General features: G+C 38.6%; 1 protein-coding gene across 7 annotated transcripts in view; it reads right to left on the bottom strand.

The window, feature by feature from the left end:
* vav2 (vav 2 guanine nucleotide exchange factor) overlaps window positions 1-15,878 on the bottom strand; it is a 280,115-nt gene that overhangs the window by 53,757 nt on the left and 210,480 nt on the right. For all 7 annotated transcript variants that reach the window (XM_007253942.4, XM_049466143.1, XM_049466144.1 and 4 more), the window contains exon 5: window positions 13,124-13,192. In XM_007253942.4, the coding sequence (XP_007254004.3) occupies window positions 13,124-13,192 (69 nt within the window). The remainder of the gene's footprint in view (window positions 1-13,123; window positions 13,193-15,878) is intronic.

The raw sequence follows: 15,878 nt of genomic DNA, 5'->3' as shown, positions 1-15,878 counted from the left end.
GGCTAATTAATGCAGCGATTAGCATTGAGCAAAGATGGAAATCGCTGAAGATGAGACATATGCTCACCATACACCATATCAATATTGACAGGGAAGTCACAATAATTGCGTTATTGATTTAAGCATTTTAGCTGATGCCAAATACTACTCATTATGTTTTTCTAAGCAAAGAGAGCATATTAATGAGAATATACTGAAACGATGACTTTGTTTTAAAAACAGTAGTTTTATTTTGCTTATGTTTTAATTATTTATGGATTTTATTTTTTTTTGTATCATTTTTTTTTTTTACAGTGTCACTGCTTGCCTACATGACAGTAATTAGGTCTTTAACTCCAGTCTGAATGCCGTATAGCTCTGAGTAACACACCACACACACAGACACGCACTTTCGAGGGTTCTATAAGCCAATAAGAAGATTACCAATGTGGTCCTAACGTACCATGACAGTATTATTACAGCTTTCAAAGTTCTCCACTTCAGCTCAACACACTTTGATGCCTCTCCATTCAGACGCAGCCACTGTGTGAAGATCTGGAGGCTCAGAGAGCAGGATGTGTATTCAGCGTGATGTAGCGTGGGCTGTGCTGCATTGCCGTAATTTGATCTGCCGTAGCGTCACGCGGCGCCACAGCTTGACGCAAGCACAGCTGAAAGGGTACCAATCTGTGCCGAAACCAACATATACGAATCTTCCCTCGTTTTCTTCGTCTCCTGCCAATTTCAGAACAGGTGTTTGAGAATTTTGGCAAAAGCCAACAGCATGGATGACTGAGGCCCCCTCACAGCGGACAGCCAGGGAGCTCGGCCATGCATCTGGAAAGAGCTGCTGAGAGACTGCTGATGACCTCAAACTGTCTGACTGCATGACCTACAGTCCCTACTGGACTGTACTGGTGCACACCAAAACAACTAGTTTTATTTTATTATTATTCTTTTTTACATTTGTAGACATTTTTGAGCCCAGAAATGTAGTTAGTAAAGCATTTGTTTGGTTGCTTCATACAGGATATCATGTCTATGGATTTTACACTAATTTCACACCTGATAACCTGAGTCAAATTATTAAAATTCAGAAAAAATGGCACTTTAAACGCCGTGTTCATGGGCTGCACATACGACGTTCAGTGTGAAAGAGCTTGGCATGGAGCAGTAGCAGGGACAGGGCTTGACAACAGCTGTAGTAATATTCTGGGTAATAAATCAGGTTAAACTGCACCTGAACAGCAGTTTAGCTCAAATATAAAGAGTATATTTGACAGTCGGGTCAAATCGAGACCAGTGCGGTTGATTTGATCGGTTCCAGACTGCAATTACTGTTTATACCAGAGTACAAACTAACTAACCAGAACAAATAATGCTGGTGCAAAAACACCCTAATTTAAAATCTAGAAAATTGCATTTAATTTTTTGGTCACTACAAATTGTTAAAATATTCACCCATCCATCTCTCTCTTTCTCTACTATCACCTGGCCAGGGCAATGGGTAGTCCAGAACCTGAGCTAAATAAATTAGCATAACACTAAATAGGAGTTGGACAAAATAACGATATGGTGATATATCGTACTGTTTTAGTTTGCAATACATAATCGACATGAGGCATCGAATATCAATATTTTTATTGAATACTGGTTGTTAAAGTCTGTAAAATGACAGAAATAAATCTATAATTCCTGGTATTTGCTTATTTAGGAGTATTTTATCCTCTTTAGTAAATCTTATTATAACAGCATAACACATTCTACTGTCTTAAGATCTTGAATGATTTTTTACAACAAAATGAGCATGAGTTTTTCCAGGTCATGAATTATTTACTTCATTGTTACAATATGACTAATTTTAGTAGATTTCTTTGAGAATTGTACTGTGGTATATCGAGAATCGCAGTATGGTGATATCACATCGTGAGATGCCCTATGGTTTCCAGCCCTAATATTAAAACAAAAAAAATTAACAAATATATAATTTTTTTTAACAAAATGAACATGTGTGACGACGTGTGTGTCACTGTGTCCTGCCCAGTCTGAGATATTGAAGCAGCATTTACCAAAGAAAAATGCAATCCCACCATTTTAAAAAAATTAATAATTTGTAACTGGTTATTGTGGAGCATTTCTATTGGACACACTGTAGAAAACAATGCCAGATTAAAATATTGTCCAGTAGTTATTATAGACTACACAGATGGACCATATAAATTCCATATTAGCTCAAACCAAGTTAAAGCACCGCCAGTTAAAGCACATCAACCACCTCCAGTCTGTACCAGTTTAAAGCATTATAACCACTCCCCTGAGGGGATCAGGGGCATGCACGTGTCATTTATCTACTTTCACGCTCTCGTGAACACCACGTCACTCCTGCCTCCCTAACACCAGTATCTTTATCTACACAAACACATCAATGTACATCGAAGTGATGCGCTTAACATGATTATGTCTGCTTCACCTGACCTGTTCTCTATAGTACACTCCTTCCTACGGGTTTATTCAGTTAATACGAGTCCACCATGGATCCTCAGGCCCTTACAGGCTTTCAATGCCTTGTGAGAGTCATCTGTCAGTCACTGTAGTCCCACTGCAGTCTTGTGCTACAAATATTCAAAAAAGTGCATGAAATGTTCAAGGTGACAGACGCCTCTGTAAAGAAAAACGTCTGTCTATACACTCGCTAATGAGCAGCAGGTAATGTAATTATAGTGTGACTTCACCAGACAGCGCTTCTTTCAATAAAGAAACATGACATGAATGCATCTTTGGTATATGAATGAGGAAAAATGGGCAGACTGAATGAAAAATAGACACCGGCCTCAATCAAATATTCAGCAGAGTGGACCAAACAGTGTGCAGACTGTTTGAAGTTTTAATTGAGGTTGTGCGGTTCACCTGGACGGACAGAGCGCTGGTCCTGGCTTTATTAGCGGAGCAGACTCGCGCTGAATGCAGAACAGCTTTAGTCAGGCCACACTCACACACACAAACTGAGACATCAGCTGATCCAGTGCCACTGGGTTCGTGGGTCAAAAGTCAACAAATATTTTAATAAAGATAACAAAGAAAATTATTAAAACAATGAAACAATCTACAGATAAGACTTTATCTGTATCTCAGAAAGTCTGGATCTGGATAAGTGCTCCATGACCTTGAACATGATGGTGTGTGTTAGTTTTTTAAATATACAGGTTAAACTGACCTCAATTTTAGGTACTTCCATTCCCACCCAGTAGTTATTAGTGTGCAGAAAGGGTCAAGGCTAGCCTGTTCTTTCTCCAAGTAACATGAAGCCATCAATTAAATTATAAACATTTATAGACTAATGTCCCACTAGACTGAAATACAAGTAGTGGAGTCGTGGAGGAAGTCTATATGAAGCCATATTTGCATAGCCTGAGATCTTCTGAAAATAATTCCTACTGTCATCTATACACCACCTAGGTATACAATTATTGATTATTTTGGTAGTCGACTAATCTGATTATTATTTTTCTTCTATTTGTCAATTAGTTGATTAGTCAGCAATTATTTCTGCCATGTCCTCTTTCTCTAAAAATAATAGAAAAAGCAGAAAATGAGATTTAAAAGGCATTTAAATGTCTGGATGTTGTTTAAACGTGGAAAGTACTGATTTTAAGTGAATAAAAAAGTTTGGACACTTTTGGACACAGACTAAGTTGATCATATTTGTTTTTCCCTACAATGAGTATTAAAGTAATCCAGATTTTGAAGGAACACATTGTGGTTTCTGAGGCTGGTAACTCTGATGAACTTATCCTGTACAACAGAGGAAACTCTTGCTCTTCCTTTCCTGGGGCGGTCCTGATGAGTGCCAGTTCCATCATTATAACGTTTTCGTTGGTCTTTGCGACTAAACTTGAGGACTGACCTTAAAGTTTCTTAAAGCATTTTTTCTTTACTCATTTGAATAGTTCTTACCATAAAACTGATTAAGGAAATGCAGAGATGTGCAAAACTGTCATCTATATAAATCCATATATTCTATATGTCCAAACTTTTCACTTGTACTGTATATACTTTGTGTATTGTGTATACTTTTTATGTGAATTAGTCTAGATCAGAGCAGAAGCCTAGCTAATAGGAAGCAGTGATTGAGTGCATGACAAAAATAATCATTGACTTATCAAGTATTTTAAATAAAATATATATATATATATATATATATATATTGTCAGATTTATTCACTCTTAAATAATAAAAAATATATATTTTTTTATTATGAAAAAATCATTATTAGCAATGCTAATGCACATCCCTCTACAAACCAATCAGTGTCAAGTATAGGGGGGAAAAAAGTTCCCGCAGTTGATGATACCAGTACATACAGTAGGTTTATCATGCAGAGTTACATGAAACCAAAACCAACCAGATCAAATATTTACAACATAACAAAAACATGAACCTTTGTTCTCAAGGGGGAATAAAACAAACGCCCTAAGCTACCTCGTGCTTCACATATACTCCAGATGACCCAACACACTTTGCATTTTTCATTGTGAGCTGCAGCAAAGAGCAGAGCAAGAAGAGCAGAGCAGAGCAGAGAACAGACGACTAAAGAAAAGGCATTCATCCTCCCCAAACAGCCCTGAGGACCAGCATTAGCTGAATGATGCTTAGTGCAGTGATCTGTGAACCGGACTCCGCAGCGAGAGTGTGTGTTTGAGGGCAGATTCTGTCGGAGGGAGGGAGGGAGGGAAGGGGGGTGGTTGCTGTGGTTTGAACAGGAGTGTGCGTGCATGCGAGTTTTCCCCCTGTACTCCTGTATCTCAGTCTGATTTTCTGTCTGATTAACACTGTGCACAGCAGAGGGAGGAACTCTGCTCCTGCACGCAACGCTCACCGCATCCCTGTCTCTGAACAGCTACAATTACAGCCCACAGACAGAGGAGGCAGCTGAAACTGACACTGGCTTAAAGCAATGCTTCAGTGAACTAGCCTGAATTCTGTGAAATGTCAGATTAGGTTTATTTAAGGCAGAAATATGCAGGCTATGCTCACAGTACCAGTCAAACTTTTGAACACACCTATTCTGATTTAATGTATTTTTATTTTTTACATTGTATATTAGTAAATACAAAAAGTCCTATCTGGATGGGATTAGTTTCTCAGGGGGATGTCTGTGAAAACCATTCCACGCTTCTACTCAGTGATAAAACTCTTTCATCCAGACCAGATAATTTTTGGCTCTCTTGGTCACATGACATAGCGTTCAGTAGCTCCTCCATTTTCATTCGCTGTTGTGCGTTTATGTGGATCTCTGTGAAAACGTGCGCCCAAAATGTGATTACAGTAAATGGCAGTGCACAAATAGCTATTTTATTAAATGCAAGGTGACGAAACTCAGAGAACTCAGAGGACACATACATGGTCGTTCCGGACAGGAATAAAATCACAGAGGATTAAAACATACCATAAAAAAGAAAAAATTACCCCAGAACCCCCTGAGAAACTAACAATTAAGTATTACATTTATCTTTGAGGACAGATCTGCACATATTTACTGTAAATAAACCTTTATTTACTGTACATTTATATTTATTTTTCTTATTTTTTTTTGCTGTAAAAGTAGTGAAATAAATATTTTTCCATGTTTAATTTGCCACAGTTTTAGTTTACCTAAAACTGTAATCAAAATTATATTTTAAAACAATCTCCATTTTTGCCATCATATCAAATACCCTCCCAAAAAAGCATAACAGTTCAGACAGAGCAGCTGATGCTTCCTGTAATCTGGGTAAAAGTGGGTGTACTGGCCTCAAAGATCTACAGTATGACCTTTTGGGAGTGCATATGTGGACAGGACCCAAAATATCAGTTTATGTTTAAAGGAGTTTGTGTTCATGTTCTCAAACAAGCACAGTTTAAAGAGATTAATCCATTAAGCTTTTTAAACACAGACTAGAAATCCATCAAAAAAAGTAGCTGAACTACTGCGTATTATGGGCTGACACTCTACATAACCCCAAACACACACACTTTTAAAAGGGAAAGTAGTATAATACTCTTAATTCTATTAATTCTGGTATTTAAGTGATGAAAAAATGGTGTATTTTAATCTACATGCTTTAAAACATGTTTTCTATGACCAACTCACCAAAACATATACAGCAGGTAAAACTGGGGAAGACTGATTGGCTGATGAGGTTTCCACTCCTGTAAACTAGATTTGAAGCTATAAGAGAATCTCTGTGGTGTTGCCCAGTTCCTATAATCACTGAAGCCCACTAGCCCATAATAATCTGATGATTTAATCCTATTTTAAAAGGCAGGGAAATGGCCTACTGTACAAAATGCTTAGTATTTTACTTGAACAGTGTAATTTATTAATTCAATTTATTAAACAAAGTAATGTGTTATATACAAAAATAAAAGTGATGCGCCATAAGGTTGTTGAATGTCTTGATTTCGATGTGAAATGTGATTAATAAAAACTTAAATCAGTTTAAGCTCCTCAAAGGTTTTTGGGCACTTAGCTTGGCTGCACTCATTTATTTCAGTTTGACTAGTTTGGTATTAGTTTGGTGTGTTTACTTGGGCTGTGCCATATGGTTTTGACTTTTGTTACAAATCTGATAAAATTCTTGTACTTTTTTAATATTTAATTTTTTTTTTTATTTTGTTGCAGTAGTGTATTCTTTAAATAATTTTTTTGTTCAGTATTTTGTCAAAAAATATAATTATAATGATATTTCATAATTATAAAATATTGTGACATTATTTTAGGGCCATATCGCCTACCCCTAGTGTTGACTGTGGACCTCTACCTCACTCTACCTCGTAATACTTTGTACTAAATTGGTCTGTCTCTCTCTCTACCTCTACTCTAAGTCACTCTACTTCACTCACCTTTAATCTAATTCACTCTACCTCACAGTAACTTGATTTGCTTCAATCTGCCTCTATCAACTTGATTCTACCCCTCTCTGCCTCGCTCTACTTCAGTCTACTTCGCAAAACCTTACTCTATCTCACAGTAACTCGATTTGCCTCATTCTGCCTTACTCTACCTGATTCTACCTCGCTTGACCTCACTCTAGTCCCTTCTACCTCACAGTAACTTGATTTGCTTCAAATCTGCCTCATTCTACCTGATTCTACCTCTCTTTGTCTCACTCTACTTCACTCTACCTCGAAGTAACTTGATTTGTCTCATCCTGCCTCATTTTACCTGATTTTACCTCGCCTTACTTCACCTGAGCTCACACACTAACCCAATCTGCCTCGCTCCACTTCACTCTAGCTGACTCTGCTTCACTCTACCTCGTACTAACTTGATCTGCCTCTCTTTACCTTGCACTAAAATAATTTGTCTATGTCTACATCGCTCAACCTCGCACAAACTCAGTCTGCCTAGTTCTGCCTCACTCTACCTTACTATTCCTTACTCTACTTGATTCTACCTCATTCTGCCTCACTCTATTTCACACTAACCCGATCTGCCTTGTTCTGCCTGACTCTATTTTCCTCTCTTTTGATGCGTCTCTCATAAAAACTCATATAGTAATAAGGCTAAAAATACGATTTATCTTTCAGACCTAATTAGAAAAGCTTAATATTCCTCCAGAATGATTTCCGAGTAGTCGACATCTCTACTAGACCATGACCCAGAGAATATGTGCACAGAGATCCCGAAGGAGGAGTTGAGTACTGCCTCTTTGTGCTCTGCTCGGAAGCTCCCTCTCTGTCTAGGCCAGGCAGGCCTCTGCACTGCCTCCCTGGAGGACATAATCATGTGCCGTGGCTCTGAGCCTGACTCTCTGCAGCATCTCCAACAAGCCTGGCTTTAATTTAATCAGCTTTGCATGCTGAAAGACTGATCACACATAAAGCTCTACCTTTAGAGTAACATCACACCACAGACACTTATGAAGAGTCACTGAGTTCAGACCAGGCAACATTTTACATCACAATAGTGAAGATATTTTATGATACACAACACAAAATAATATTATTATGATTTCAACCAATACTCAATCCACACTAGGTCCAATTATTTGTGGACACCCCCTATCTGATGCATGTATTCAGCTGCATTAGAAAGTGAATTAAAAAGACTGTACCCTGATTTTGTTGGTGTAACTGTCTCTACTGTCTAGGAAAGACTATGAGATTTTGAAGCAAAGATGTGAAAATTTGATTGCATTCAGTGCAATCTCCAACTCATCCCAAAAGGATTGGATGAAGCACCATCATTAAAGAGAAAACATGCATGGCACTGGGCATGGTGGCAATGGATTCATGTTTGTCTTCTCCAGAGAGTTCTTTTCTATTGGGTAAATTTCTCCAGAGTAACTGGACAAGCTGTGTATGCTGGACATACTGTGTCTGTGTGTATCTCTGAAAAAATTCAGTGTTGGCCAGTGTCATAAGTGCTCACAATACCTGTGTATTCACTTAGTCCTAACTGTCAACTTCACCTGAACCTTCACAGAAGGTAAGTCATAAACTTTGACAGCCAGACCAGGTGGCAACTACACGTCTCTTCCAATGACTCTGAACCTTCTACTGAACCGGCCATCTCAAAAAAGGCAAAGCCTAGGGCTTCGTAACCCATAATCCTTGCAGAGAGAGTGTTCAACATGGCAGCTACCAGGGAGGGTGAAGGAAAGAGCTTCTGACACAATGCGTGTCCAAACGGCTGATTGCAATTTCAGCTTAGGGAGGGTGGGGGGGGGGGGGACTCTAAGCTTAGTCGTTCCAATTGAATAATTTCATGCTTTGTCAGTTTTGGGACGGACACATTAAACATGGTGGAAAGTGGGGCTCTGGCGGTGGAAATCTACTGGGAGCCAGTCGGAAGTGATTTCCCAGATTAGCTTAAATGGCCTCAATTAACAACCTTGTCGCATGTAAGCAGCCCTCCACTTCGCTCACTTTTCATTGCATATATTTCCCTGCAGTCACTCTGCTTTAGCACATATCTCAGTGCACTGTGCTCACAGCCCTTCCCTTTAACTTTGTGCACATAACCTTGTCACAACACCACGCTGAACGGAAAATAAAGATGACTATGAGTGAATGCAGAGTAGCCCCAAGCTGAATCTAATTCTGCTCCTGCATAGCTGCTGCTGTAACTGTCTGAGCTATAAATGATAAAGTAATTGAATGTTTAGTCAAAAAGTTTAGTCAAAAGTTCTCCTAATAGCTGCATTCCATCGGTGGGTTCTTCTTAATAGCCTGTTTGTCACACATATCACCAGAAAAGTGCTGCATCTCGCACCTATAGGGCAAAATGTGTATGCTTTTCCATTTCTTCACATAAATAAATTAGTTAGAATTAAACAAAAAAAGTTCTATTCACATTGTACATGCACAAAGAACTATTATACTATAGAAACAATTCACTTGTATCCACAAATCCACTCTGAATGTTGGCTGCATTGCTACTGGCATACAGTACCAGTTGAATGTTTGCACACACCTTAAATTCAGTGTTTTTTATTATTTTTAAAACCCAAAGTCATCCAAACTATGAATAAAAACACATGGAATGATTTAGTAAACAAATAAGTGTTAAACAAACCAGAATATGTTTTATATTTTACATTCTTCAAAGTAGCACCTCTTGCTTAGATAGAGACAGTTTTGCACATCTCTGCTGGATTTTCTCAGTCAGATTTATGAGGTAGAGTCTCCTGGAATTCAGGCTTTCAGTTAACAGCTGTGCTGAACTCATCAAGAGTTAATTACTTGAATTTCTTGTCTCTTAATAAAGTGTTTGAGAGCATCAGTTAAAGTAAAGTAGTGAAGAGGTAGAGTTGATAGTGAATAGTGAATATTTGAGTAATGTTCTAATCCAGATTATGGAAGAACTACTCAACTAAGTAAAGAAAAAAATGACTAAGAAACAATGAGGGTCAGGCAATCAAAAAAAAAAATTAAGAACTTTGAAAGTATCCTTAGGTGCAGTCAAAAAGGCTATCAAAAACGTTATGATGAAACTGGCGCTCATTAGGACCGCTCCAGGAAAGGAAGAGCAAGAGTTATCTATGTTGCACAGGCTAAGTTCATCAGGGTTAATACAGCTTTAAGTTAACAACACCCCCAAATAAGAGCCACCATGGTTCCTTATGGGTTCGTTTATAGTCTGGAAGACTTTAGTACTCAGTATTCATGTAGTAAAAATAAATAAGAAGGTGGAGATTTAACATAACAGAGGTGATTTTAACCTCTAGATGGGAATAAACAGTAAAGATCTTAGGGGAAGGTGTGCCAGACTAAACATATTATGCAATATTTAATCAAGACTGTAAATTACTAACGGTCTAGAGGCTCAACTCATTTAGTAAGGTTTCCAATGTCCAACTTAACCTTTGTTTTTGAAAAAATAAAAAGTGTGTTATAAGAACTTTTCACTAAACTTGGCTTGACTTGACCAGATTGATAACTGCCTCTAACCTAAAGGAGAACAAAAGACACACAATAACAAGAAGTCATTTATTCATCTGATCTAACAGAGTCTTGGAAATAAGTAACCCTTTCCTATGAAGTGCCCAAATCCAACAGAATAACCGTGGTCTCTATCAGTGACAGGGACTCATTGTTTAAGGCTAAGTGACACGGCAGTGCTGAAGCTCAGACATCGTTCTGATCTAAACTGAAGCACACAATAGCATCACAGTTCAATTAAGTAAGTGAGGGCAGCTGGGTTAAGGGGCTTGTTGAAGTGTGTCCCACTCTATCACTCCCAGGACCTTTCCATTAATCACTCTGGCACATTAAACTAGAATGAACCCTTATTTGTCGCTTTAAAAGGTCACTGGATCACACGGATGGGCAGTTCCGTTAATTTAATAAGATCCTCTTTCCCACGGCGGACGGGGCAGAGAGTGATCCGACTCAGGACATACGCTCGACACTGTCCATATAAAATTACTGCAGACGGTTTACAGCCTGGAAATGACTTCAGTCGCACAAATCTGCATCATGAACAGTGTGCTCAGAACTGCTCTGTGCTAAACCACTAACCTGTGGGAATGCTTCAAATGGGAATGATAATATTGTGTGTAAATGTGTAAAGCAGCAGCTCTAGCACTACTATAGCAATAATATATCTTTGTAAAAGTGTAAAGTAAAATTAATCTCCTGGGAGTTAAATGTTTATATTCTTGGTTTTGCAACCACCAATCATCATTTTTGTGTTTCTCCAGATACAGTAAGAAGCTTGGCCATCTATTCTAGGGTTTCAGCAACATGATTGTTTGTTGTGCGCACCATATTCAGGACCTCATTTCTGGCTTTGGTCAATGGTGAAAGATGGCTAAAATGACCATCTTACCATATTTTTCACACTATAAGTAGCACTTAAAATCCTTAAAATATTCCAAAAATCATCAGTGTGCCTTTTAATCTTTTAATCTTTAATGTATGAATTTTACCAGTCAGGTATTAAGTAGCAGTAAAGCCACTCCATTAAAATACAGCGTTATACAGGAGTTTCAGATAGCCACTAACCTCTATTTCCCCTTTCAGAGGTGAGTATTATTGGCCTGTAGCCTGCTCCTAACCCTGGCTAGCACTGCTGGAGCAGCATTAGCATTAGCCGCTAACCGCACTAGCTCTTTAGTAGTTCAGAGGAAAGTATATTGGAGTGTAGCCTGTGCATTAACCATGTTAAAAGAAGCTACATGGAATGTACCGCTAGCTCATATCACCCTGGCTTACCAAAGCATTTAATATCCAGTGCTCGTTTGACTTTAAAAGAAAGTTTTTTTTTTTTTATTACAATTTTGTTTACCTAGCTTAGCTTTACTTAACTTAGTAAGATCATAGCTTGGTGCCCCTTATGTATAAAAATAGACCAGAAAATAGATGTTCATTGATAGTGTGACTTATAATCTGATGCGCCTTACAGTGCAAAAAAATATGGTACTTTACAAGAGAAATACTGTTACCCCCTAAAAATGTAATATATGTACATACATAACAGTCATATATACATAAATACATGACCATTTAAAGTAAAAAAAATATATATATATATGCACATATATGTGCAAACAATGTCATATACTGTCTCACATGTCCAGCCCATAACAATAGATATGGCTATAAATATATTTTTAGCTTATATAGTATTATTTAAAATACAGTTATTTCTGAGTTGGAGCAACTATTGTTCAGCACCTCCAGGAACTCCTTCCTTCAAGACACTGAGAAAACTACTCCAGGTGACTCTACTTCTCAGAAGACACTGAGATTAAAATACCAAGAGTGTGCAGATCTGTCCTCAAAGTTACATGTGATACTTCTAAAGTAATCTAAAATATGTAAAGCACCTTTAAGAATAAAATAAAACAATAATAATAGTTTGTTTTCCTTCGTTATAGTATATTAACGTATTTATTTGAGACATGCTTTTATTCCAGACAGTTCTAGCATGATGATATTAGCTTTTTTTTTGCTGGAAATATCTTGTAAAAAAAAAAAAAAAAAAAAAACAAAGACAGGAAAATATCAGTTTTTAAAAATATCTAAGTGTTTTTTTTTGTCTCTGTCTGGATGGAAATTCTATCAAAAATGGACGCACAGAAATTAGATGCTTTTTTAATATCCTGATGCATATGGGTGGGGCCCTCATTCAGTCATTATGTACAGTATGCGCTTTGCTCTGTTCATGACTTCCTCCAGAGGCACCTAAAGACTGATGTATTCAGTGTGTGGAGGGCAGGCGCCGTCACACTCCCTGCCACTGATGAAGGACATCTATCTGCGCCGGCTGCCTAATTATTCCCCATTAATCAGAGGGAAATCGTCCCTGTCACCACCATCGCCAACGTCACTGCCACCCATTTCTTTCTTTCTTTCTTTTCTTTCTTCCTTTCTCCCTTCATCCATCTACCCCACCCACCCTCAATTCATCCACATCTCTGCCCACTTCTTTCCAGCTCCAACACCCACACCTCCAACCTGCTCTGATCTGATGCATGCCAAGCTGGCATTGCCATGGCAACCAGTGGAGTGAATAATGCCAGTTTGTTTATGTAAACAGGGGGAGCTGAGAGATCAGGATGGGCAGCATGTTGTGTGTGTGTGTGTGTGTGTGTGGAGGATGATTGTGTGTACAGAGTGTGACCGGGGTCAGGGAGGTGAATATGTTGACGCTTACTCTGCCAGCTCCTCCAAGCTTCGGTAGACATCATCTTCATTCAGAGCAGTGTCCTCTGATGGAAACGGCCTGAGGAGAGGGGGAGAGAGAGACAGAGAGAGGGAGAGAGAGGGAGAGGGAGAGAAAGAATTACAATATTAGCTCTCTCACACACACACAGACAGATAGCCAGAATATCAGTCAAGGTGCCAGAACCACTCTAGCCCATCCATAATTCAACAGGTTGCTTTATTTATGAGCCTCTATCTGCGGTCGGTGATTGACACCTGCAACAATAAGACAGATGTTTCAAAGGCGTTTAGCGGATTTTGGACAGTATTCCGCACACATGCTGAAAAGGCTGGGGCAAGACTGAATGACATGACCCAAAGATAAGGCACTGCGCGTGCACTGAGCCTCATTCCATCAACAACCTCACCCTCAACACTAGAAGTGCTTTAAAAGTGCTTATTGTGAAGCACCACCCTCCGGTCCAAATCTATAAGAAGGTACAGCAGGTGCCCAGTTTTAAGTTTCATGGGCATCCAAATCTCTGCAGGTCTTCCATCTGGATAAGAAGGAGCTGTAAAGAATGATGCTTAGTTCATCATTAGTGCATCACAGCTCCCCGCACACAGAGATCTTCTCTGGAGCACAAATTGAACTTAGTTGTTCATCCATTCATCTACTTATTTATATAACCAGCCACTTATATAACCAACCACCTGTCAATGTATTCATCTTTATACATCTATGTGCCCATCTATCCATTCATATAAATTGATCCATTACTCTTTTTTTCGTTTGGTTATCCATCAATCCATTGATTAATTTCTGCCCAATAACGTATCCATCCACCCACATTCATTCCTTTGGATATCCATCTATCCATCCATTCATCTACATAACAACCATCTATATAATCAACCACCTGTCAATCTATCCATCTCTATAAATCTACGTACCAAACTATCCATTCATATAAATTTATCCATGACCCTTTTATTTATTTAGTTATCCATCAATCCAACAATTAATTAATACCCAGTAATGTATACCATCCATGCATCCATCTATTATTTTATCTACCTATGCATGCATTGATTTCTTTATTTTCTTAATGTATCTAATCTTTCATGTACTCATTAATCCATCCACCCATCTATACAGCCAACCATCTATCCACCTGTCAATCTATCCATCTACATTTATTTATTTATCCTTCTATTAATCCGTTCATCCATCAATTTTTTTGTATTTGTCATACATACATTTACCCATTTATCCATTCTTTTATCCATTCATTCCTTTGGTTATCCATCCACAATCCTTTTGTTTGTTTGGTTATCCATTTATCAATCAATCTATTAATTTACACTGAATAATGTATCCATTCACCCATCCATTCATCTATTAACTGATATATCTATGCCCGCATTTATTTATTTTTCAAATTAATGTATCTAATCTTTAATTTAGTCCTTAATCCATCCCCCCATTTATACAACCAACCATCTATCCACCTGTCAATTTATCCATCTATGTTCATTCATTTATCAATCCATAAATCCATTCATCCAATCCCTTAATCCAACCATCTATTTATTTATCATCTATACATTTACTCATCTATCCATTCATTTATCCATCATTCATCCATTTATACCAATAACTTATCAATCCATCCATCTATTTATCTATTTATCCACCTACCTGTAGAGTCAGCCATAAACTGTTATATTTACCATATATGCATACATACACACATATTCACTATTGCACTTTTTTATACACTATCACTATTTGCACTTTTGGTAGATGTGAACCGTATTTCACTGCACTGAGACTGTACTGTACTGAAAAACAACAATAAAGCTAAATCTATCTATCTACATTTAATAAGCGCAGGTCAAGAGTACAGCACCGCTCTACTCCTCAGAGATCCCGCCCACAGTGTAGCTAAGCTAGCACTTAACTAATACCCACGGGCCAATTAGAATGCAGAAAATCATTGATCAGTTATTCAATTCCAGGCCTGGCTTATCCTCAGGTCCCGAATCTCCAGAGAGCTCATCAGCTCGCTCAGCCTCGGACGCGTCACATGGCATGAAATAAACATGGGACTCATAAACTAAAGTGATTTAGAGGAACAGTGTGTCAGGGTCACTTTCGCGCACTCAGTGAAAGGGTGTATGTAATGCACTGTATAATGCACTAAAGGCCTTTAGTCTCAAACACACGTGTTTGTGTGTGTATGTGTATAGACTGAGACGAGCTACATATCTCAGTGACATTTAATATCAATATTCATGTGTATGAATAATGCAGCTGTGATAAACGTGGCAGTTCATCACAGGACTGTGTGCTGGCGGTACCGAGCCGTGACTGGAGTGTGGGAGCTGCTGCTGCTGCTGTGCTGCTGTTGTGCTGCCGTTGTGTGGATGAGCTCACCTCGCTCCAATTTCTCCAATTCTCCAGCCTGGAAAAGCTACAATATGGAGGCTTCTATAGAAAACCGCCTCCGCGAAATAAATAGGCCTCTTTTCTTTCCGGTGACTAAGCGGCGCATTGACGGCAAGCCATCTCCACAGCTTTAACTACAGGCTCCATTTCCGTGCCAGAGCAGCCTTTTGACGGAGCAGGGAAACACCAGCCTTCACACAGCCTTCTGACAGAACAGAGCACCATTCAGGTTCTCAGAGGTCAAAGCACTGACAGCGTCTGTACTGGTAAACTATGGAGGCGCTGACATGCAACATGTTAACATGCAAACAAA

The sequence above is a fragment of the Astyanax mexicanus genome, chromosome 17 (assembly GCF_023375975.1).
Source record: "Astyanax mexicanus isolate ESR-SI-001 chromosome 17, AstMex3_surface, whole genome shotgun sequence".
NCBI classification, from domain to species: domain Eukaryota; kingdom Metazoa; phylum Chordata; class Actinopteri; order Characiformes; family Acestrorhamphidae; genus Astyanax; species Astyanax mexicanus.
This window is presented reverse-complemented; position numbering and strand designations above follow the sequence as displayed.